Raw genomic sequence first — 24,511 nt, forward strand, 5'->3', positions numbered from 1 at the left:
CATATTCTATTTCCAAGTGCTTAAGGATAGAAACAGCAGTAGAGTTTAGTATCTTTTAAGCTTTAGACTTGTTTGTCTAAGTCTAGTTAGACCTAAAGTCATAAGTAGGCACACCATTGTCCTGACTAGCACATGATTTTATGTAGAAGAGAACTCAAACAAGAAGAAAAGCAAGCAACCCCAAAGCAATACATTAAAGAAAATCTCCATGTGCTGCCAGCACCCACTTTCCATCAGTGGGGCATGTGCCCTCTTCCCTTTCCACCCAGCTCAGGATAGAGGTGCCAGGCACAGCCTGGGCCTCATCCATAAGTTATGCAGGTCTTGGGCACAACCACCCCTGTTCCTGCTGAGCAACTTCCAGCCAACTTTTCCAGAGCCTAAACAGAGTGTAAGCCAAATGATGGAATTCCATGTCTAAAATGCAAAACTGTGCATCACATGCAGTTTCCATAACATGCAGTTATATTTTTTTTCCAGAATTTAAGTTAAACAAACAAAATGTCAAAGCCCTCACCTGGTATTTAGGCTCATTCTTCCTTTCCCCTTTTTTTTTTAAAAAATACCCAAAAATCTGAGGATGGCTTATTATGGATATTATGGCATATTATGGGTCCTAAAGTTTAAAAATACCCCTTTCAGCTATTAAGGCTTCTGAATAGTTTGTAAATATCTGGATGAGAGACTTAACTTTGTCTTTTTAAGGGAAAGCTGAAGGCATAGCCTCTCCATTATCCATAGAGGAATGCAGTCTGAGACTTACTGCTAAGAAACTGCTGGCAGGATTTCAAAGGAGCTCCCTTTTACAAGTTTTCTTAATTTTACCTTTTTTTTCTTAAGTAACTGCCATTATCACTTGTGCTGTATTCTTGCAAAAGACATACATTTTTATACTCACACTTTTTGTTGAGCAGTGTGCCACAAAACGTGCAACGTGTTTCTAAGTGTACACAGAATGTCAGGCAACAACATTTAAATTTTGTATCTAGTTTGGTTCCAGGCATTACTCGAAACAAGGTATCACATATATTGTATTTATTTTAGCATAATTCTGTGTAAGGTAAGAACATACTTCCACGCAGCCCTGAGTGTTCCAGCAAATAAACTGTGCCACGTCCATTCTCCTTCCCTAAATACCCATCTGAAAGGGACAGGTACGTTTCTGGTTACCCAGAGCTGATAATAGCATTCCCTGTGACACAGCCACTGTATTTTGTTAACCATCAATTTACCAGTTCATTTGTCTTTGTAACATTCTCCTCATTTATTCACAAAGAGCAAAAGGTGTGGTTATTGTAAGCAATACAATACCTGAAAATGTATCCGAGCATCTTTCTGACCCACTTTGGAGACTGCCAGCCTGCCAGTGAGACTGTAGGCCAAACAGAAACCCAAGCCCACCGTTGGGTTTGGTGACTCTCCAGAGACAGTTATTTCACAGATCAGACCTTTTTGTCATCACAGTGCCTAGAAAGGGGAGCTTGTCATTAAAAAAAACCAAACAAAAACCAACCAAACAAAACCCCTCACACTTTCTATTTTGGGCTTCTAAAAGTCATTCCTCCTCTAAAGGAGTGGCCAACACATCTCAAGCAGTACCTACACCCTGACAGTAGAAGATCTGTACTTACCTGAAGCCCAGGCTGCTGAACCATCATAGTAACTCCAGAAAGAAAGGCATGTAAAGCACAGAGCAGTGGACATGCACTCTGGCTGCAATGAAAGGGAGATTAAAGACCTCTCCGGGAATTGTAATTCCACTTGTCACAACTGTAGCACACTGAGTCACACTGAGTCACACCTACAAGACAAAGACCAGGTGTGTGAACTGCTTGAGGGCCTCTCCCCTACTCTGCAGCTTCCTTACACTAGCAGGGATGCCCGAAGCAGCAAAAGGGACTGTTCTCCGAGGTACTGCTGGAGGTCATGGATTTTTTGGTCTTCTTTTTCCATCTTCCGATCTTCAGTCTCCGCTCTGGAACACTCTCACTTTGGCAGCCTGGTGCTGGTTTTGTTGCTTGTCCTGCTCCCGTGGTTCTTATTCCAACATTTCCTGCCATGACTGCAGAAACTCCTCAGAAACTCCTACATAAAGATATTTACAATTGTACAGTCAGCTTTCACGCCAAATTTCATCCTCAGTTTTCATCTGTGTCCAGCTCTGGGCCCCCCAGCATAAGAAGGACAGGGACCTCCTGGAGCAAAATCCAGAAGAGGGTGACAAAGATGCCCAGAGAGCAGGAGCACCTCTGCTATGGAGACAGGCTGAGAGAATTGGGGTTTTTCAGCCTGGAGAAGAGAAGGCCCTGGGGAGATCTTAGAGCACCTTCCAGTGCCTGAAGGGGCTACAAGAGAGCTGGAGAGGGACTTTTCACAAGGGCTTGTAGTAATAGGACAAGGGGGAGTGGCTTTAAACTGAGAGTAAGTTTACATTAGATATGAGGAAGAAATTCTTTACTGTGAGGGTGGTGAGGCACTGGAACAGGTTGCCCAGAAAAGTTGTGGATGCTCCATCCCTGACAGTGTTCAAGGCCAGGTTGGAGAGGGTTCTGAGCAGTCTGGTCTAGTGGAAGATGTCCCTGCCCATGGTAAGGGGTTTGGAACTAGATGACTTTCAAGGTCCCTAATCATACTACAGCTCTATGATTCTATGGTAGAAGTCAGAAATGGGTATAATATATTGATATTCATTCCTTGCATGCAGAAAGGCAGAGATGGAGAATGTTACTTCCCATCTTTCATCTTTATACACAGTCAAAAAAATGTTACCCTTTTTTAAATCCCTAAATATAGTTTTATTGGATATAAAACAGGAGAAAGACAAATACTCCAGATAGTGCCACTGCTGGAAACACAGCACAAGGGAAAATAATTTCTGGAATTGCCCTTACCAGCCTTTCTTTCTCTTGTTCAAAGCTCCTTTCATTGCATTCTGCCTGCAACTCCTCTCTCTGTGAACTCTGTGTCTTTAAGAACTGAAGCCTCTGACTTGCCTTCCTCTTCCCCTCCTCTTGAAAGGAGGATTCCTTCCTGCTCCTCTCAGCCCCAGCAGCCTGGAGCAGTGCCATGTGCTGCAAAGCTCTCTCTTTGTGCTCCAGCTGTTTCTCCAGCCCTTGCAATGTTCTCTGACGCAACTGTTGCCTGTTTCCAAAACAAAATTTCTCGAATTTCTCATAAAGAAAGAGCAATAAAAAAGACAGTGCATGAGACACAAAGCAGATATTCTGGCAATGTGTGCTTAGTTAATATTCCAGGGCCCTTTGTTAGGTTATGAGGGTTAAACCTGTGTCCAAAACAGAGGTAGCAAAACTCCCAAATGGGCTGGTACCTGATGTCAGCTAACTGCAGTCATCTGTCCACCTGATTACATAAACCTGGTGTGGCCAAGTGTTGTTGGCCCTGAAGACCAGGAATCAAGGAAACAGATTGTGCAGACAGGGCTGTAGGACTGATCCAGACAACTGGGTGGCTGTGTGCTGCTGGTGGAGCCACTGAGGCAACAGAGAAGGCAAGAAGTGGGTCATGGGGGTAACACAAGGTCCTGCTCAGCTGAAGTGGACTGTGGGCCAGAGAGCAAGGATTTGAGAGGCCAAAGGATCTTTTGTCTGAGAACAAGATCAAGGGGAATTTGCCCTTGGAGGTAACACTAAAGGCTACGGGGTCCACGTGTACCCGCTCCCACAAACCTCAAGAATCAACTTTTATTCCCACTAGGGAACCACTGTGACCCCTCTGCAGAGTCTGTCATAAAGCACAATGTGTGATGTTCAGAAACTGAAGGAGAGCACCAAGGAGCAGATGTTACCAACCTTCCAACATCTACCACAAAAAGCAGTAAGTTCCCAGGCATCACCTCTGGTTGTCCTTGTGCAGCTGGTGCTGGATGCCATCTGCCTCTTGCTGCTGCTCCCTTTTCAGCTGCCTCTGTTCCTCTTTCCTCCTTTTGTGCTCAGTCTTGGCTCTATCGAAGCCCATCTCTTTCCATCTCTCCTGAGATGCACCATTAAGGATTGATTTCTAAGAGGAAAAAAGCCAAACTGAACCCTTAATCCCATCAGTGTATTTTTCTAATGCAAACTGTAAACACACAAAACCAGAACAGCTTAGTTCTTATGTCACTCTTGAGGTCTGGAAGCTACACTGGCTCATGAATACTGAAGTTGCTCCCCACCCATGAACACACTGAGGATGATGCTAAAACCTATAGAAAACATTAGGTTTAACCAACCAAGGGGCACCTGAAAATCCAATGTTCTGGTTGTTCTGGTGTTGAGCCAATGCTTTAAACTGCCCAGTCTTTGTGTTTGGATGGAAAACCCAGGTTCTGACCACAAATCACATTACATATTCCTCATTAGATTTTATCAGAAAGAGAAATACCTGCCCCCCTCTGGCCAAACACAAAATATTCCCAGAGTTCTCTGCAGGTGTAGCAACTCTTCACCTGTTGTCTGAGATTTCTACTTATGCTTAAGCAGTCTTGATGTGTTCTTCACTAGTGGCTGCATTACAATGCTGGGCAATGCTGCTAATTTGTGGCTTTAAATGCACTGTGCTGTGCAAGGATATGAAGGAGCACCTACAAGGCTCCTTTTCATAGCCAGAGTGAACTGTTTCTTTCTTTTGTACTCCCTACAGTGCCCTGTATGAGGGAAGGAGCAAGGAAACACCACCAAAACTTCAGACATGCATTCAAGTTTACATTTCTAGAGCTGTTTAGGGCTGGAACAGAATTTCCACAGAATATTTTCCTCTCCTTCCTCCTATTCCCAGCTGCAGTTAGCATGTTCCTGCTGTTAGCTGTTCCTCTGCAAACACAATGCCACCTCTCCAGTTCTTTCCTGTGGACAACTCTAATATCACAAGCTACAAAACACTACAGGACCTTCAAATAAGGTCCTGCCAGTCTCACGTAGCATTTGGATGGGTTTCTCTTAACACATTGATCTGTATGGCTTCCCAGGGGCTGTAAACAGCTTTGTTCTCCAGTGTATTGCTATTCCTTGCAAAAAAATGTACCTTGTGGGTGTTTGTGTTTAATGACATACAGAGGGAGAGATCAAAGAGAGAATCAAAGGTGTTTTATAGGTGGGAGGTGAAAAAATGGTGTTTTCCAACAGGTAAAGTACTGGCCTAAGGTTTAGGAGACAAAGTTGCACCTCAGCCCTGACATGCACTCTCTGCTGTGGGATTCAGCTGACTATCCAGACTTTCTCTTTTTTGGTTTCAGTATCTGTAAAAGAGGAATAAGATTTTTGCTGTCTAGTAGAGCTGGCAGAGAGTTTTATTTAGAAAAGATCTAAAATAAAAAAAACTCTATCAAAAGTGCTGAGTAAAAATACCAGAAGTGCCCTGCCCTGTACAACATGGATTCCCAAGTGGAATCCTTAAGTTTCTATTTATGCATAACCATTATTCTACATAGGCATAATTTTTGTTGCAGCAAAAACCTTTGCAGGAGATCAAAGGAAAGAACATTCTCACACGACCTAAACAAATCTCCTGATTCTGAGAGAGCTAAATCTGGCTTGGACCAAATACTTACTGTAATGCTTTTGTGTTTTAGGTGGTTTAGAAGTTTTGTGGATCTCCTAGCCAGCACATTGGTGGTACTGTGTGGTCTCTGTACACGTAGAGCTGATCTGATGGTCAGGCTGTCTTTCTCTAGCGATTGATTCACTTGGTCAAAGAAGCTTTGGCGCCTGAAAGGAACCAAAGCACTGGTTCCCAGGGAAGGGCTCCTTAGGGAATGCTGGACTGGAGCTTCTGCCACTCTGGACTCAAAAAGACCTTGCAAATAAATTAGGGCAAGGACATATGAGAATATAGGAAGTTTATAAAAAGAAAGCAAGTTGAAAGAACAAAAGGTCTTCTCGTATAAAATATATTCAAGTAAGAAAGACTTTTATAACATTTTCCTCTGAGAGAAAATTTTTAGGCTTCACAAAACAGGTCCCAGTTTCTTTCCAGAAACAAGCTTGCTATTGCAGTCAGGGAAGAGTTTTGCCTGGTAACACAGGACTTTTGACTGCACTCACAGCTACTCAAGCTAAGAGATTGTTTATGTGGTATTTCACAGACATGGGCTGCTCTGAGATGAGTGAAAATGATAAATCTCTTGATAGGGCAAAGCCTGAGCTGTACATCCTGCTGAGAGACAGGAGACATTAGCTTGGGCACAACGCTGTGCTAACACAGCTTTTGGGTAGCTGAGAACATGAGCAGAGTTTGCTCACACCCTTCTGCTAAAGACCACAGACCTGAGTGGCAGCTGTTGCATGGAACGATGCTGGAACACCAGCTGGGAGGAAACGTGCACCCCTGTGTGACTTTTCATTCTCCCTCTACCAGCAGTGTCACAAAGCAACAACAGAGAAAGCTTTAGGTTTTCAGAATCCTCACTTAAATGCCTGCCATTGTCACAAAACTAAAAATGAGAACAGCAACACTTTGATTAAAATTGTGATCCAGCCCCTTTTGGATGTTAAGGGAACAAAAGGTTACTCAATGACAAGCAATAGTTTTCAGCACAGATAAGAGAAGTGTTCTGCAGAACAGTCCTGGTGAAATCTTTTCGCTATAGACAGTAATAGTTAATGCTACAGATTAATTTGTAAAGTAAAGAAATTTTATAATAAATAGTATTTATTCCGGGTGTTATGATAAAGTTTAAGAAAACCCAAAAGCTGCTAGTGCAGTAGCTGTAAAAGCCAAAAAAACCTGATTTCCATCTGAAAATTCTTTCACCTTGAGACGATGAACAACTTCTCAAGCTAAAGCACTATTAATACCTACATATAAATATACTACATAATGATGGCCATAGTCACAGCATGGCATTATGGCATTTCCTTCTGAAGCATCAAGATTTATGGCAACGGATCTTAGACACCATGACCTGCTGCAGCGATATTGTGTGGCAAGTGTTACATTTGGGTAAAAGAGCTACAGTTCCACTACCATGCTCGTGTTTAAAATTAGCTTCAGTTTCAGCATCCTGCTGCCTGCTCTCTGGTTCCTCCTTGTGATCTGTCTCCATTAACCAGCTGTCTGTGTTAACGGTGGTATCAACCATAGCATGAGCCATCTCCCTCTGAGCACTCTAGAAATAACAAGAAATGCATTCATAATCCAGACCTGATAAGGAAAAGAATAGGTTAGTTTCATGAACTTGCAGCAGAAGATTCTAAGTTGTAACTGAAGTTTAAGAAAATCAAAAAAGACAAACCCTGGGGGAGTTCTTTACTAAAGAAACAACTCTTAGGTAGAGTAATTTCTGATCACTTCGTGGGTTTGTCTACACCTCCAAATGACCTAAAACTGGCAGTACTTCTGCTTGGAAGGGTCCAAACTGGTAAAAAAGAGATCAGGCCAGAGGACCTCTGGCTGAAAGACAGTCCTGTTTCTGGCACCTGCCAGAAATCAGGATTCTAACCCTTGCAGAGATAAGCTTGGCAGTAGCTGGTGCACAGGAACCTCCTCCTTACTGATCCTCGCCCTGTTCACAAGCACCAAGTCAACTGCTGAGGATAACTTAAGCCTCTTATGGTCTTTGATTGAGAGAGGGGACACATCTAACAGGGTGGAGAAGTACCTTAATAGAATTATGTAAGAGACTGTCTTGGTGTGGAGCAACCCTTACTTTAATCCTTATCCAGAGCCAAGTCTTCTGTCTGACACTTTTTTCTGCCTTTACCTCCTTCATACAGAAGCAGGATGTAGAGAAACTGGGCTATGCAACACTTCTTATATTCTGCATCCATGGAAGAGATTCTAGAAGCCTGCTCCAGCCAGGGACAATGACAGCTTATAACTCTTTCCCCGGTCAAGGGATCAGGAAGACAGTGCAAAGTCTCTCCATTCTTTAGCAGGCATATATAGGGGCCAGGCCTAAAACCTCTATTAAGTTTTTGGTACCAAGGGCAGTAAACTTCAAGTAACAAAGCAAATTTATAAAAATAGCAGACCACATAGTGACAGAAAAGCCAGAGTGAAACATTTTTTACCTTCTTAGGTTCTATAAACTCACTGTCCTCTTCCAAACAAGACCAAACGTCTTTTGGAACATTTTCTGTCTCTAATCTCTTCTCTTCCTTTTTCTCTTCCTCTCTGGAAACACTTTCTGAAGATGTAATTCTCAATTCAGACAGTTCCTCTTCTATTTTCTTGCTGGGTACTTCTTCAGCCAAGCCTGTTCCTGGGATGAAGGCATTTTCCTGCTGCACTTTGCACCCTACAGGCCGTGTGGGTTCCCAGGCTGCCAGGCAGCACCGGGGGAGCGAGGGACACTCCCAGCTGCACTTAGCACACAGATGAGCTGAGTACAGACCCCCTGGCCAGCAGTCCAGGTCTGAGTGACCCAGTCTGTAGTGGCCTGAGGCTCTGTAACCCGGTGTCACAATGTATGGGTAATGTAAGCTTGAATCTACCACCATCTGCCTGGCTGCTAAAGGCATCTGCAGTTCTAGGATGATGCGTTCGCTTAAGGGCAGAGGAATCTGCAGAGCTTGGTCAGAAGACACCTCCTTGGTCTGCCCATTCCAGAAATTCACAAGCACTCCACTTCTGTTGTGTGCTGTGCTTATCAAAAACAAAAAGGCAAATAATGTATTAGCAGCAGAAAGCTGGAGTTAAAAGTAATGACTCATGTTTCAGATAATTTTGTAACAACTTCTATGATCTTTTTTCTTTATAGGTTTAAAATCTGACCTTCTTTTGAACTTCCTATGAGGAGACAGGAGATAACAAAATTCTCACTTGTCACAGTGAGGCAGGATTTTACCCTAAAATAGCAGGAAACTAGACTAACAGATAATCAGGTGAATACTCATGAGGGCCAGGAACATTTTTTGCTTTGTGTTGCCCAACCCCCAATATTTTAGGAAGTTTTCAGTTACAGAACAAAGCAAACACACATTCTAGGAGCTGCATTAATTCGGACACTGAAGAACAGGCTGCTTAGTGTCAACAACACGAATATAGCAAAGAGAACCCAAGCAGCAGGTGGGGAACTCTCCGGGATGGAGACTGTTCCCTTTGCCGTACAGTGACCAGCCCCCGTGGTGAGTCCAGCGCTACGAAGAAAACCAGAACACCCCGCACCTAAATGTGCCTCCTTGCTCTCCACAACCTTCAGCACAGTGCCGGGGCCAAAACGTTCAGCTCTAGCCTCCCACGGTGCCAAGACCCTGTCTCCCGGAGCGAGACACCGTCTCCTGGCATCCTCGTAGTGGAGAATGTCGTAGAGAGGCGTTTCCTGCAGGCGGAGCTGTACCTTGCCTTTTCGAGCACGACTTTTGTCAAACTCAATTACAAAGCGTTCCCTGGAGCCCTACAAGAGTAGAACATGCGGTTTGCAAGGCAGACATCTGGGTCCAATTAACGGCCAAACATTAAGTGCTAAGAGGGAAGTGGCAGTAATCCCGGGAAGCAGGACGTGATCTGGAAATGCAGCTTTCCTCTTCTACCAGATTTTTCACTGCACTGCGTCCATATTGGATTTAAAAGTAAATAAAACGCTGGGGTTAAAGGGGCTGACAGCCTTTCTCTTCCTTTGGATTTAGATTTCAGTAAGAACACAACTAGCGTGCTAAGGCAGAACTTTACCAGGAAAACCTCCCATAAGAAAATGAGTAGCCAAAAGAAATTGCTGTGCATGATGCAGTTGTCAACATAGCAATCAGAAGGGTAACAAACCAGTAAAATATCACAACTGTCAAAAATTGAAATGTTTTAATTTAAGCCTTCAGCAGTGGGTGTGGGGAAGATCTATTACTGAAATCTCAGCCTTGTCTGCAGATCTGTGAGTGCACTTACTCAAATAATACTTTCAGCTCCTACTCCAGTCATGCCACTCGTGCCTGTAACTGTCCCCATCTGTTCCACCCCACACTGGAGCTTACAGACATCCTCACCTACACTAGCATCAAAGTTCAGTTAAATAACCTGCAAACAGCAAAATGAACTGGGTTTTAAAAGAAAGCCTGCAGGGCAATTTTCTGTCTGGCATCCAAAATCACCCCGCAATTTCCAAAAGATAGATGGGAGAGAATGAGGAAAGCTCTCAGTTTGGTAAAGAGGAAGTGAAGCCTGGAGACAGACATTTTGGATTACTAGTTGCTATTTAGCTAACTGACTTTGCTGCTAGACTGGGCAAAAGTAGACAATAGGGATAAGGGACCTGTTCTGTTTGTTTCTGAATAAAACCTTATTATAACTACAAAAATGGATTGATCTCCAGGTTCCTTTTCCTTGCAGGGTTCCTCACAGTAAACAGCCAGTCAGCATCAGGTGATCAGGTAACAGATTAAAATAGGATGTGAGGAGACAACAGTGGTTGTGAAGTGCACTGTATCACAGGAGAGCCACCCCACAACAAGGGCACGTGACTGGTGAGGAATGAGGACAATAGGGAAAAAACCCACAGATGTCCTTGCAGCACAGTTCCCAATAAATAGTTACCTTCACCTCTTGGGCAATGTGGCCCAGGTAGTAATAGCCATCAGTTTCTCTCCTTGCCAACACACGAGCCCCCCTCACTAAACCGGACACCTCTGGGGATGAATCAATGAAATTACTCTTTGCTGAGGATATCAAGGGTGCACAAAGAGGACCTGGGTTCCATGTGCAAACAGGAAGGCTGTGGAAAACAAAAATACAAGAAGTAATAAAGACCTTGGCAACAGAACTTCTGTAACTTACTGCAGTAAAAACAAACTAAATCAATATGGAGCACACCCCTCACCCTGCAATAACTGTCTTTGATTCCCAGCTTTTCTCTTCTCTGCTTTTCCAGTAGCTCATCTACAGATTTTGAACTTACTATGTCATTGGACATCTTGGCAGCAGAGAGCCATGGGAATCTTTATTAGTGTGACAACACTGGACATGTGAGATGGACCTGGAGCTTACCTGGAAGGGGGAAGGAGGAGATGGAAGCAGAAAATGAGCATGATTTTTGAACACTTACATCCTTAAACTGGAATATTGTTCATAAAGTTTACTTTCAGTACATTACTTCTCTCTATAATTCTTCCACCATATCTTGTAGTACTATGCTGCTTATCTGTAAGTTCACCACAAATGGTTTTGATTTTGAGAAATCAATTTTGGAAAGAAGAAATATTAAAAAATAAAACATAAGAACTATATGATAACCCCCCCCCCTTGTGTTGCACCTGGTTTCTAATCATCTGCTAGGTATGTAGCAGGGGTATCACTGTTTCTTCAGTCAGTATGAGATATGCTGTTCAAAGGACAACGTGTCATTTCAAGGACACTATTGTAGGTGTCCATTTTGGCCCATCTCAGATCCTATAACAGTCTTATTCTACTGTGAAGGGGGCACTAGGTATGCAATTCCTGCATCAGAATAGTTTTACTTTCTTACAATTCTTAAATCGGAATAGCTTTACTTTCTTACTAACCTTTACACCTTTTAGTTAACTGATTTTAGTAAAGAGCTTTGAACCTGGAAAAGACACCCATTTCTCAGGACAAGGCACAGCTCGGAGACAGGCAGCAGAAGAGAGGGAGGGTGGGGGTCCTGGAGCTGCCTCTCCCATCCCCAGGAGCAGGTACTCCTCAGCAATGCAGGCACATCGATTTTGCTGGCTCCCTCCCAGGCCCTCTGCCCCAGCTCTCCAACAGCAGCGTGGGCAGCAGTAGCCACGTGTGCATTGCAGCTGTCCAAGCTCCCCAAGCCAGCAAGAGCTGAAAGGTCAGTGAAAGGACCTGAACTCAAAGAATGAAGGAGGTGGGGGTTGAGTCTGGGGAGACAAAGATGCCTCTGCAGGTCAAAGGCAGCAGTGGAGACATCTGGCCCGAGCAAGATGGAAAACACGAAACGTTTGAGAATGGTGACACAGGGAACAACATGCCAGGGACAATGAGAAGGCAGAAAGACAAAATACGAGGCAGTTGGAAGGTAGAGTTGACAATAAAACTATGAACCTTATATCAAAGCGTTCAGCTTTTATGGAAAAACATAAACTTGGTATGGAGCATGTTGCAGCACGTTTTTGCATTGATCACATGTTAAGTAAAAACAAAGACTGAACAGTTTGCTCTGTTAACTGTTGCTGAAAGTGCATTAGGGCTGTTCTGAGGCTCAGATGAGCAAGGAAATTAAAATTGTTTAACTACAAAGATGTCCACTGCTGTTTCAGCTGAGGATGTCAGCTGTTTGGGATGTTAACAAAATGAGATTATATTACTTATTTAAAATACAGTATTTGATATCCTTCACTCAAGGTGAAGGATAAAACAACACCAAAATCTGTGAATCGAGGCCCACTGGCTGTAGGCAAAGCTGTACAGTCACTAGCAAGGAAAATGGAAAACCTGAGTGAGGCATTTGTTCTTTCCTTGGGACCTTCACCCTGCACTTGTCAGAAACACGTCCTTTCAAGTGCTGGTCTGTAAAGTTCAATGAAATCACTTCACAGGTAAATCTTTCCCTGTAAAAGTAAATGGAGCCAGAGCAAGATATACCCAAATTTGACTCCAAGTGTTGGCAACGATGCCTTTTGCTCCGGGGCTACACAAAGCACTGTCTTTCCTCCCAAGCAGGGATTCAGGGTACAGGTAATATCCAACTGGAAGGCTGGATATGCCAACTTGGGATGTCAGGTGCAGCCTGGCACAGAGATGCCAAACCTATTTAAAATATTTATCCACAGACTCCTCTGTTCACAAGCTGCCAGGTAAAACAAAGTTACTCTTTCAGAGGGTCACAGAAACTCTTCCCCAGTTCACCTTTGTTAAACGTCATCCAGTAAAGATTCAGGAGGAACTAGCAAGTATGGACCAATCTTACATTAGCAGCATACCTTGTCAGGAGGAGTAGGGGGGAGTCTGATTCCTTGAAAGGACCCCTCTGATAGTCTGGCTACTTGCTCCATTATTTTTTGCTTCTTTGGGGATCACCTGAATGTCCCAGGAGGCATACCACACGTACTACTGAATGAAACTGGTTCTCCACAAGAAGTTGGCAGAATTCCTCCAACCAGATTCACCCAACGGACCTCCAGTAGATACACCCACCGGCAGGCTGGTTCTTCCAATGCCACGTTCCCAAGGCACAGGGATCGAACCCAGGATGCAGCTCCAGGGACGCTGCCGAGTGAGCACTGACCACTGCAACACCTGTGGGAAGGGGAAAAAGGAAAGAACAACAAAAGCCCCTCACATGGGCGGACCTTCGCTGAGGCGGGACAGGTGGGAATTCTTTATTAGGTGTATCTGTGCTGAGGAGCCCCGGAAATCGCCTCTGCGCTCCCACTGCCGGGCCACGGGGCGGGAAGAGGCTCCGCACCTGGTGCTCCTTCAGGGCTATCGCCCCTTCAGGAACGCTTCAGGCTCCATCCCGACACCGAGAGTGAATTCCCGCATCCCGGCCCCGCCAGGGCGGGACACACCGCGCGCGTGCCCCGTTGCTACGCAACCGCACTCCGCGGGCTGGACACCCCGGGCGCCCAGGGATGGACACACGGCCGCCTGACTCCTTTCAGCCCCTTCCTTAGAGACCAGCAGCCGGCGCCGCCTTCCCCCCGAGCCCCAAAAGCGGCGATTTGGCCGGGGAAGTCTCCCCGCTCTTCGACCTCCGTGGGCGACGGCAACTTCTGGGACTCACGGGCAGCCCCCGGTTAGTGCCGCCGCTCCCGAGTGCTGGGCAGGTGTGCGGGGACAGTGGCGCGATGCCTCCGCGCCCTGGGGGTGTTCCCGAGCCCCGGGATGTCCCCGCCCCGCGCTGTCCCCGCCCCGGAAGGCGGCGGCGGCTCCAATGGGCGCGGCTGTTGCTGGGCCTTGCGGGTGACATTGGGCGCGGACATGGTGGTGGCGGCGCTGGGCCGGGCGGCGGCGGCGCGGCTGCTGCGGGCCGGGGTGGCCGCGCCGGGGCGGCGGCGGTGAGCGGGGCGGGCAGGGGGCGCGGGGCGGGTTTGGGGGGGTGCCGGGGGAGCGGGGCGGGCTCGGGGGGTTGCCGGCGGGGCCCGTACTGAGGCGGGGCCCTGCGTGTGCTGCAGCGCGGGCGGCGGCGGGGTGCACATCGCGCCGCGGTATCGGCAGGTCCCGGAGCTGACGCGGGCGCAGGTGATCCGGAGCGAGCTCCTCAGCGGCCTCATGTGGTTCTGGATACTCTGGCACTTCTGGCACAGCTCGGACATGGTGCTGGTGAGTCCGGCGTGGCGGCGGCGGGGGGGCGAGAGCCGGGGTCGGGCCCCGGCCGCGCTCTGACCGCGCCTCTCTCCCAGGGACACTTCCCGTATCCCGACGCTTCGGCCTGGACGGACGAGGAGCTCGGGATTCCTCCGGACGACGAGGAATAGGCGCGTCCAGCCGCGGGGGCCGGCAGCACTCGGGTACGGCTCCCGCCGCCCCCCCCGCACGGCCCCGGGCTGGGCTTTGCCTTCGGAGCTGCGGTGCAGCCCCGGGGCACCGTGCCCGGCTCCGCCTCCTGCTGGCACCGCCAGAGGTGCCCTGCTCTCAGCGAGTATTCGAGCACTGCTGTAGGAATACTGCTGGAAGTGTTTGCCCGAGGTGTAAACGTGCCTAGTTTCTGTTGTACAGGGCACAGGTGTTTGCACTGCTCATCGCTGCCTTGTCTCAGGTGCCCGAGTGCTCGAGACCTGCAGTGTAACAACTTGGTTTTTTATGGGTTGTACCTTAGCTGGTACCAGTTCAAAATTATTTTCTTTAAGCTGTTCTGTAGACCCTGCATTACCTAACCTTGAGGGCATGCTCTCTGTGTTTATAGGGAGGTCTGTCCAGATGTCCCCTTAAAGATTTGAGGCTTTTGCTTGTTTCCAGTTCTTTAATTACCCTGTCTTTTAAGCTGTTGTGTCACGTATTACAGCTCTAAAACCAACAGCTTCAACTACTGCCAAAGGCAGCATGGGCACTGTTGAGGGGGTCCTTCTACTCTTCGTGGTGGGAAAAGGATGGGTGAAAAGGTTCTCAGGATTCTCTTCTGTTACTTTCAGGTCCCTGGAACTAATGAGGCTCTTGGAACCAAAGTTTTGGCTCCTGGGTCCTTATTTCAATAAAACTGTAAACAAAGTCTCAGCTAAATTGTATTTTTTTTTTAGTAGAATTTCTGGAGAACGACCACTGCGGCTTCAGAGGTGGGGTACTTGAGTCCATGTGAGCTTCTGTAATGTCTGCGTGATAGAGAATGTGTTGGCCCCAAGAAATAAGGTCTGTGAGTGCATAGTAGGTAACAGTCTTATCATTAAAGCTCTGTCAAATAACCAATAAAAGGGTGAAGGGGAGTTGCCACAGAAGCAGGGGAATTTACCCAGAAGAGAACCCAGACCAGCTGGTGCCAGGCTTTCCCCAGGGTGATGGGGAATCGCCCTTGAGTACATAAAAGTCCAGAAAAATCCTTGTGAAGAAAACCCTTTGCAAAGGTAAAAATGCCTTAGGACTCAGCCCAGTAGTCAAGAAGGCAGTGGTCCAGCTGAAGGGAGGTGGCATCCCTTGATTTTATTTTTTTCCTTCTCTTTCCCTTCCAGAGTTAAATCCTAGAGTAACTTTTTCACTCCCCTTAACTTCCGTAGTTGCACCTCTCCAACTTCATGGAGAGGAGGAGTTGAACATGACACAATAAACAATCCACTTCAGACTTTTCCATGCAGTCAATCTTTATTATAGCAGTATTCTCATATTCACATCAAGTACATAGAACTTTTTGCCTTTCATATAATACAGAGTTCTTTAAATAACTTTACACAGAAATAGTTTTCTTCAATCTGAATTCAGCTATCAAATTTTAATATGTTTTAAGTCTCCATGCTCTCTAACCAAACTGGACAATATTTCCCATTGTACAAATTTACATGAGAAAAACTCCAAAGTACAAATGGAGGGACAACAAAAGTAAAGGGGGAAGGAACAAACAAGAAAAATAAGTTGTATTGGCAATTACAGGGGAAACTTGAGAAGGAACAAAAGGGAGTTGTCATGACCTACGTAACAGGAAACCAAAAATAAACGTTTTGTTACGAATTAAAAAATAAATACAAGTTTCAAAACAATTACTCCATTGTAGATTTTAAAAAGCAGCTATGGAAATCTACTAACACAATTGGTTGTTTTTTTTTTTAAAGTAACCAGACTGGACCTTCTACTTTGCAGTCATAAGCCCCTTGCAAACCTCTGGTGGTCAAAAAAAAATACAGCTGAAAGGAATGTGTTAGCACAGAGTTTAAAGTGGTGGGTCAAACATTTCATTGCACTAAGGAACAAACAAACAGAAGAAATTAAATCTGTATATAAATTTCCCTTTCCTCTCCTTACTACATACTTTGCCTCTCATAAACAAGCCTCTGTATTATGAGGTAATGCCATTGTCTTGACTATATATAAAAATAATAAAGTTTAAAGGATATAGATCTGGATATCTATAAACTTTAAACAAGCCAGTCCTCCCTTACTCCCCCAGAGGGTCCAACTACTGAGTGCTACACCTTCTGTCATTGCTCAGTGCAACGTGCCTCTCCTGGGAACCCCCAAGAGACCCGTGCCCCTTTCCTAATCTAGGAAAAGCAGCCTGTGCTCAAGTGAGACAGAGAGACAGTGCAAGTAATGCACCACAGATCACACACACCCACACCTGCTCCTGCAGAACAAGGCAGAGTCACAGAAGGCAACAGTGGCCAGCCTGCATGTGTGTTTGGACAGGAGAAGGGGGATCCAATTAGGCATGATAGCTGATTACTTCTGCAGTTGTTCAAGAATAATGTCACCTGCCCAGCCCTGTGAGATGGTCACTACACCCAGAATGAGGTGGGAGGGGAGTTACAACTGGAGGACAAAGGGCCAGGAAGAACGTTGCACTTGGAATCAGGATGACCACGGCGCAGGTGGGCTGGCTCCGGCATCCCACATTGTGGCAGACCTTGCTCTGGAGGCACAGGTCAGCACTGCATCCCAAAGGGATTTCAAGGGTGGCAACATGTATGAGGCAGGACTTTCCCCAGTCCCAACAAATGAGATCAGAAGAACAGCAACATTAATTTGGGTTGCCAACACATGCAAGTTGGCCACTGTCAGGTTTCTGTCAATTGAGAAGTGTGGAGAAGGGGGGAGGAAGGGGAGACAGATAGGACACAAGGCTCATGAAGGAATGATGTGCTTTTTTTTTTGGTTGATTTTTTTTGTTTCTTTTTTTTTTTTTTCCCCTAAAGGTTCACAGCTTTGAATAAAAAAGCACATTTATTGCACTTACACATTTTAGACAGAGTTAATTTAAATTATGCCTTCGGAACCCCCCACCATCCCAAAATAACCCAACACCCAAGTTTGGTCCATTTTCCCCCCCCAGACCCAACATCCATGCCCAGATGATGGGCTTCATTTCTTCTCCTAATTTTCCACTGAACTCCCACACACTCAGATAGATTTTCTTTTCAACTAGGGTGAATACACAAATGCAACACAGAATGACATTTAGCAAAACAAAACCTGACCACTTCCCAAACCCAAACAAAAAGAAAAAAAAAAAAGAAAACAAAAAAAGAAAACATAGTTACTTTTGTGGTTTACTTGCTCAAAAGTAAATGTCACACAAGGCTTATTCTAAAGTACAGCTGCTGCAAACATGACAAACTAGACAAAATGATGGACAGGCCACTGTTGGCTCTTAAGGAGACTGGATGAACAGAACACACTGCTGCTGGATACTATGAAGCAAATACCTAGGTAGTTTAGAAGTTTCTAAACCCTCCCATCAGCTCCCTTCTCTTAGGGAAAGAGTTTCTTTGAGATTTTCTTAAGAAAAAAAAAAACCAACAAAAAAATAACTACCTCCTCACATGTACTTTTGGTACAGAATCTGGGGTAGGTAGAAGGATTCCAGATAGTTCCTGGAACATGAGTAAAACATTTTTACACTTTCCTTTCTAAAAGGAACAAACCCAAATTAAAATTGGTCTGATATTTCAGATGAACTGTGCATTTGGACATAACTTTATAATTTACAATTATGCCCAAAGTCTTGCCCCAAAGAAAATGAAAAGATCTGAAAAAGCACTAATACCCAAACCATTATTTTGTCCCTCATGGACAAGTAGGTTAAATATGACACTGGTATGTAAGTACTGCCAGAAGCCTATGTAATCAGTTTGAAATTTGAACTAATCAAATTCACACATACTGGTTGTCCCTCAGCTGACACAACACCTACCATCTCCCACAGTTAATGTGCAACAACAGGATGTGGTCACTGAAAAGCAACTGCAGGAGGCCCAAGGAAGAACTGGGGAAACCTGCTGATATTCCAGAAAACAAAACTTACTGCACTTTCTGGAACAGGGAACTGATTATATGATATATGTGGACTTTCATTACATGAGTACTAGCCATCAATTTCTCTTCATCTAGCTCTCATTTTTCATCTACCATCTCATTCCAAGATGCTATAACACTGTAAGTTTGGGTCTCTTCAGAGCTTTCTATTACTTTTCTTTGACAAGGTCTCTGTGTCTGTGGAGGGGGAGGAGGGCTTGTTTTTAAATTGAATGAACCTCATTTAACTGTTGACAGAGCAGATTTCAAGCAGCAGGTTTACTGCAACTGAGTTAGGTATCCTTCAATTCCTACCTTTGAAATGCTAATAGGTATCCTAGGGAATGCTCTGCCCTCCTTGCTCCTTTACAGAAGTTTACCAACTCGAAACTACCTACCTATAGTGATAGCTATATACAAAACTACTGCAGCAGAAGTAAACCAAAGACACTGCTCTAGTTACAAAGCACCTGGTTTACATTCTGTTGTACTTTTTAAGGTTGCAAAGGCACATGATCATTTGGCAAACTACAAAAACTGTTTTGGGGGTCCCTATGTAAACACTTTAACAGATGGTCTTGGTAACTCTCTTTTCTAAAGAAAAGAGATATGCTAGTTTTCATCTGAAGTCACTCTCGATGTACTCTATATTCTGCAGCTTTTAAAGTTTCCTCCTTCCACAGGTTCATAGTTACTGACTGCTGTCACAGTGCTGACTTAGTAGCTTCTGTATGAGCATCCTTGAAACTTAAGTGCAAAGAAAGAATTTTAACAACTTTGCTCTGCTCTGCTGATAGTTTTATTGACTAGGCAAGAATCTCAGAATATGCTGAGTTGGAAGGGACCCATCAGAATCACTGAGTCCAATTCCTGGCCCTGTGTGGGACACCCCAAGAGTCACACCATGTGCCTGAGAGCATCGTCCAAATGCTTCATGAACTCTGTCAGGCTCCGTGCTATGACCACTTCCCTGGGAAGCCTGTTCCAGTGCCCAGCCACCTTCTGGGTGAAGAACCTTTTCCTCATATCCAACCTCAATCTCCCCTGACTCAGCTTCATGCTGTTTCCTCGAGTCCTGTCACTGGTCATGAGAGTGAAGAGATCAGTGTCTGCCCCTCCTCTTCCCTTGTGAGGATATTGAAGACTGTAATGAGTCTTCTCTTCTCCAGGCTGAACAAGCCAAGTGACCTCAGCCACTCCTCATATGGCTTCCCCTCAAGGCCCTTCACCATTTTCATGACCCTCCTTTGGATACTGCCTTATAGCCTAATGTCTTTTTTACATTGAGGTGCCCCCAAATGCTCACAGTACTCAAGGTGAGGACACCCCACTGCAGAGCAGGACAATCCCCTCCCTCACCCAGCTGGCAATGCTTTGCCTGATGCCCCCCAGGACACAGTTGGCCCTCCTGGCTGCCAGGGCACTGCTGACTCATGCTCAACTTGCTATTGACCAGGACCCCCAGGTCCCTTTCTGCAGTGCTGCTCTCCAGCCTCTCATTTCCCACTCTGTGTGTACATCCAGGGTTGCCCCATACCAGGTGCAGAATCTGGCACTTGCCTTTGTTAAACTTTACACAGTTGGTATGGAGTAATGAAGCAGTGAAGAAAAATATTTAAAATGCATATCAAAACAAATACTAACTACAAACACACAGTAACAAGGCTGCAGCAAACAGAAAGTTTGTTTCATAAACTTCTATGTAAAATGCGTAACAGAAAAGAACACCCAGCACCTTCAGAGTGATGCCCTAAGAGTCAACTCACACAACTGCTTTTTAACTTGACTGTACCTAGAAAGCTTTTCTGTCACACTGTGCTATCGGTGATAGATTCTTTCAATAGACAGAAGACATGTTGTATACAGTACTATGAAGGGTTTGTGCTACACATGCTGTACTCATAGTCAAGAAGGGAATGAAATCTAGAGGCTGCAAAAGTGTGAAATGTCTACATGCTTCTTCCCTAAATGCAGCCCCTCCGGCTATCAAAGCTTCAATTTGAACTTGTTTGTGAGATGTCTGGGGATCTGGCTTCCTTAAACATTCTGTAAAATGCCAGATGCATTTACATCACCAGGAAAACACAGAAGAAAACCTATTTATGCGTGATCTTCAGTGATCTCCCCCAATTTGGGCATTTGTGTAACGACATGGTATTTATCAACAGTCAGCATTTTACTCACTTATGTCACAAAGGCCAAATTCTCTAATCCATGTAATGCTGAGAGGCCATGGTAAGATGGCAGTACTTGGCCTCAAACATTCTGCATCATCATCAGCTGCTAGAGCATTCAAGTACAAGGAGAGATAATTTTAGGTAAACATAAAACACAGAAGTAGATTCATTTAATGACCTGCGTGAGTTTAGCAAAAATGAAATGAATGGGTTAATTTATCTGGGGCCATGTGTGACTTAATTCATGCAGAAATTGCTCTGAAAGTACCCCAATCTCTGTACTCCTACCATCAGGTTTAAGCTCCACTAAACTGTTCCAGTTCCAGCAAATACAACACAGGAAACAATCATGTACTGACAGGGAAGATGTAACAGATAACAGGCCTCATCTAACTGTATGAAAAAGGAAAGGCAGAGGGGAAGGTCTATGTGTGGTTGATAAAGACATGAATAGCTGGGACTGGATACTGGTACTTTTGCAAATAATTATTAAATACTGGATACTGTAGAGCCTAAAGAAGCTGTGTGACTGACGTTTGCCCCAACATGTGCACACAAAATATGTACTAACATTTCCATACTATGGAATGTGCTTGTTGCTGGGACACCACGAAGAAGCTTAAGGAATTTGGGGTAATGGGCATGAATGTATTGATCATTTCAGTTTACTTCCTTCATCCCACTGCTACACACAGGGCACTCATTTCTCGTCTACTCGTTTCCCCATTCACTAAACATCTACAGGGCACCTTTAAGACTGGTTATGATGGCATGCAAGACATCCAGAAAAACTCCTGAAGGAAAAGATAAAACCAAAAATAATCCCAATTATTTACAAACCACATTTCTTCCAACATTTTGCATGAACATTATGTGGGACCTCTTACAGACAAACACATATTACTACACTTATCTGGAGGGAACAAACAAACATGAAAACCAGTAGAAATGCATCCTGAAAGGACTTATCTAAACAGCAGCCAAACAACTTGCACATTCCTCAGGGAAAAAAAATCAAACCAAAACCAGAAACAAAAATGAAAAACAAAACTACAAAAAAACCCCAGTTAAAAAAGAAAAAAACAAAACAACCCAGAGATCATGTGTTACTTATAAAGTGCTTTGCATGGACAAGGATAGCAATTTTCCTTGTGCTTTTCCTATGGGCTCAAGAAGCATATTGTAGACTAATGGGTAATGAATCTCCACCAAAGTAAGTTCATTTTAAGCAAAGACAGAACAAAGTTCCTAACAGACAATCTTCTGCCAGCATGACTTTGTGGAAGGAAACTAGGGCTTTTAACAAGCTCTGTGAAACAAATGACTGTTGAACCACCTGTCCATAATTGCTCCATTAACAGTTTCTTCCAAGAGAACAATAATTTCCAGTATGCCTGACATGTACAAATGAGGCCAGAGCCCACAGAAGGGCTGGAGCCAAGCACAGGGTGAAAGGAGAAGCAGTGACTACTTCACCCTCTGGGAGCCTGTATCTGGTGAATGCTCTCACCTGCCTGCTGACACCAGTGGCCCCAGTGGCTCCCTCCACCTCTTATGTACTGGCCTCAGATGATCATCAGGGAGAACTCTGACTTCACCAGTCTTCACCACCACTTGCACATTGGCTTTTCCACACTAGAAAGTGGCTATTGCTACTTTTTAAATTGCTGCCAATCTCAATAAGGAAAAAACCTTAGAGCATCTGAAGATCCACGGCAGACAAGAAAAAATTTGTGCTTTTTTTTTGTTTGTTTTTAAAATGCGTCCTGTACACAAAATCATTTCTATTCATGTACCAACATGAATCACTTCATTCTTGTAGTGACTATTAAGTCATTCACTATTGCTGTCTTGCTAATGTTTGTGGAATTAATATGAATACACAGTATTTCAGTTATAATTCCCACTTCAGATTAGTCCGGTCCCTATAACCCCAGTAAATATTTACTGACAAACATAACAGACTACCAGCAACACCGCAGAATTCCAGGGTATTAAAAGCGCCTTCCACTACCCATGTGCATTTCCCCCTTCACCTGGGAGCAACCTTCTGCAGACAGAAACAGTCCAACTCTCCCCAGGGAGGGAAGGACAGTGTCCTCACCCAGTACATCCATCTTTAGCATGGACACCACATTCACACACATTTAACTCCTTCATTTATTTGTCACGATTTTGTTTAACATCCCCCACCACGTCTCAGCAGGAACGTCCCTGCCACAGGGGGGGTCAGTTCTCCTGCCTCACCTGCAGTGGTACAGGGCCAAAACAAATCAAATTCTGAAAACTTCTGTCTGAGTTTGAGTTTCTTTCCAACGTGGTCTGCCTTGCCTCTGTACAAATAATTTACAGGTAATACCACATACCAGAGAACTCTGCAAACAGCTCACATCACAAGATATTCTACTAGAGGTAAACGATGTGCAGAACTTTATGAGTTGTTTTTTCCCTGACTGGGTAACTTGTCAAAAAGCTACCAACCATTTGAAAACCAGGATTGGAGGACAGGAAAACAAAGCAGTCTAGTGGAGATACCGCCACCTTCATCCTAGTTTGCAAAGTGTACAAAAGGGAAAGACAAACGGAAGGGAAAAGATGACAGGGAGGAAAGCAATGAGAGGAGAAGTAGTCAGCGTGGATCCAGCAAGTACCGTTTTGTTTTGATCTAACAACTTGCCATTAGGACAAGATGCTCCACATTTACACACACACTTATCGGAGGACGTTTAGTTAACAGGATAAAAATCCTCTAAAAAAAGCTCTTGAAAGTACCAAAACATAATTTTTGGAATGTCTAATTCTAGGGGGTTTTGTATTTGTATTCAATTCAACCTGAGAACTTTTTTCCCCATTTACGAAAACATTACATATTGGTAAGGTACCTGGCATTAACCTGCACCCTCATTTAAAATAAAACTTTTAAAGTAGGTACATACACCATTCACAGTCTGTATCGGGAACTCTACAGACTTCAGATGCTGCAGTAGCATCTTTGATAAATACATTGTATCATATGATACAAAGAAAAAATAAAAGAGAGGACAATATCGCTACATTTTTTTTTTTAAACTTCAGTTTGTTGCTGGACCAACAAAAGAAGGATCTACTTAATCCTTCTAAAAGATGTTGTATATGCACACACCAAGAAAATACGGGAAAAGGAAAAAGGTTAAGGATGGTGGTCGTTGTTTGTTCTTTTTAAGAAGTGGTAAAGTAAATCTGAAAAAAGGTGCAGCAGCATCCCCTTTTCCTTCAGCTGAACCTCTTCACCTTCAGAATAACATCTTCTCCAGTTCCCAATGCCCCACACTTTTAATTTTAAAAGAATAAAACCCAATAATATAGACAGATTGAGGTGTTTAACACTGTAATACAGAGAAAAGGGGATACTGCATTGTCCATAAATCGGGAAGTACACCAGGAAAAAAAAAAGGATCAGAATGGAGAACGGTTCTTTTAAATTAGCACTCATCAGATTTTCAGCCTCTGATGGTTACACTGTTAGAGGGAGAAAGCCGACCGGCAGACCATCCAAAGCAAGTCTCCTAAGTTGCAGCAGCAGTTCCATCCCCTCATGCCCGAGCACCACAGTCAAACCACGAGCGCCCTCTCCTCTCTCCTGGGAATGATGCCAGCAGCACAGGCAGCCACTGCGGGTCTCCGAATGCACGTGGTGGTTTGTGTTGAAGGAGAAACACTGGCAGCAGAGGACTCTGGTTCCCAAAAAGGTACTTTTTTCCCATTGTGTTGGACTGGCAGTTCCATTCTGCTCCACTTTTAAGCTTATGGATATCTTTTCTAAATTATTTTAGGTTTTGCGGAGCAGAATGGAGTTTTGATGTTAAGAAACTGTAGGAACACAAGACTTAAATAACAGAGTGGGTGCTGCCATGGTGCTGTGGCTACTTGAACGCTGCAAATTCTCCTGTAGAGGGAGGACAAGAGCTTGGTTTAAAAAGGTGATTTCAGTTACTAGGCAGTCAGAGATTTTCTCTAGACTAGCTGAACATCAGGTTGAATACAAAAGATGTTAAAAAATGCAGACTGTT

At 44.5% G+C, this 24,511-nt stretch overlaps 3 protein-coding genes across 6 annotated transcripts in view; 1 reads left to right on the forward strand and 2 right to left on the reverse strand.

The window, feature by feature from the left end:
* Positions 1-933: 933 nt before the first annotated feature.
* Positions 934-13,640, reverse strand: LOC127469895 (uncharacterized). Of its 3 annotated transcripts, XM_051784759.1 has the most exons (11): positions 13,316-13,640; positions 12,831-13,146; positions 10,823-10,911; positions 10,462-10,639; positions 9,103-9,331; positions 8,007-8,575; positions 6,961-7,102; positions 5,546-5,790; positions 3,854-4,017; positions 2,892-3,141; positions 934-2,085 (listed from the first exon to the last, which is right to left on the reverse strand). In XM_051784759.1, exons 2-11 carry the CDS (start codon positions 12,900-12,902, stop codon positions 1,987-1,989), a joined length of 2,037 nt encoding a protein of 678 aa, XP_051640719.1. In that variant the 5' UTR covers positions 12,903-13,146; positions 13,316-13,640; the 3' UTR covers positions 934-1,986. The 3 variants fall into 3 exon arrangements, with proteins under 3 accessions (XP_051640719.1, XP_051640721.1, XP_051640720.1); XM_051784761.1 differs by lacking the exons at positions 12,831-13,146; positions 13,316-13,640 and adding an exon at positions 11,471-11,939; XM_051784760.1 differs by lacking the exons at positions 12,831-13,146; positions 13,316-13,640 and adding an exon at positions 11,471-11,492 and having other exon boundaries at positions 10,745-10,911.
* Positions 13,641-13,728: 88 nt separating this feature from the next.
* Positions 13,729-15,063, forward strand: NDUFB2 (NADH:ubiquinone oxidoreductase subunit B2). Its single transcript, XM_051784777.1, has 4 exons — positions 13,729-13,907; positions 14,025-14,172; positions 14,253-14,360; positions 14,982-15,063. Exons 1-3 carry the CDS (start codon positions 13,735-13,737, stop codon positions 14,325-14,327), a joined length of 396 nt encoding a protein of 131 aa, XP_051640737.1. The 5' UTR covers positions 13,729-13,734; the 3' UTR covers positions 14,328-14,360; positions 14,982-15,063.
* A 553-nt stretch (positions 15,064-15,616) lies between these two features.
* Positions 15,617-24,511, reverse strand: part of BRAF (B-Raf proto-oncogene, serine/threonine kinase) — an 86,677-nt gene continuing 77,782 nt past the window's right edge. For both annotated transcript variants that reach the window (XM_051784755.1, XM_051784754.1), the window contains one exon: positions 15,617-24,387. In XM_051784755.1, coding sequence (XP_051640715.1) covers positions 24,365-24,387 — 23 coding nt within the window. In that variant the 3' untranslated portion in view covers positions 15,617-24,364. The remainder of the gene's footprint in view (positions 24,388-24,511) is intronic.

The sequence above is a fragment of the Manacus candei genome, unplaced genomic scaffold (assembly GCF_025592945.1).
Source record: "Manacus candei isolate 608988 ecotype Guabito, Panama unplaced genomic scaffold, ASM2559294v1 h1tg000018l, whole genome shotgun sequence".
In the NCBI taxonomy this organism is placed as follows: Eukaryota; Metazoa; Chordata; class Aves; order Passeriformes; family Pipridae; genus Manacus; species Manacus candei.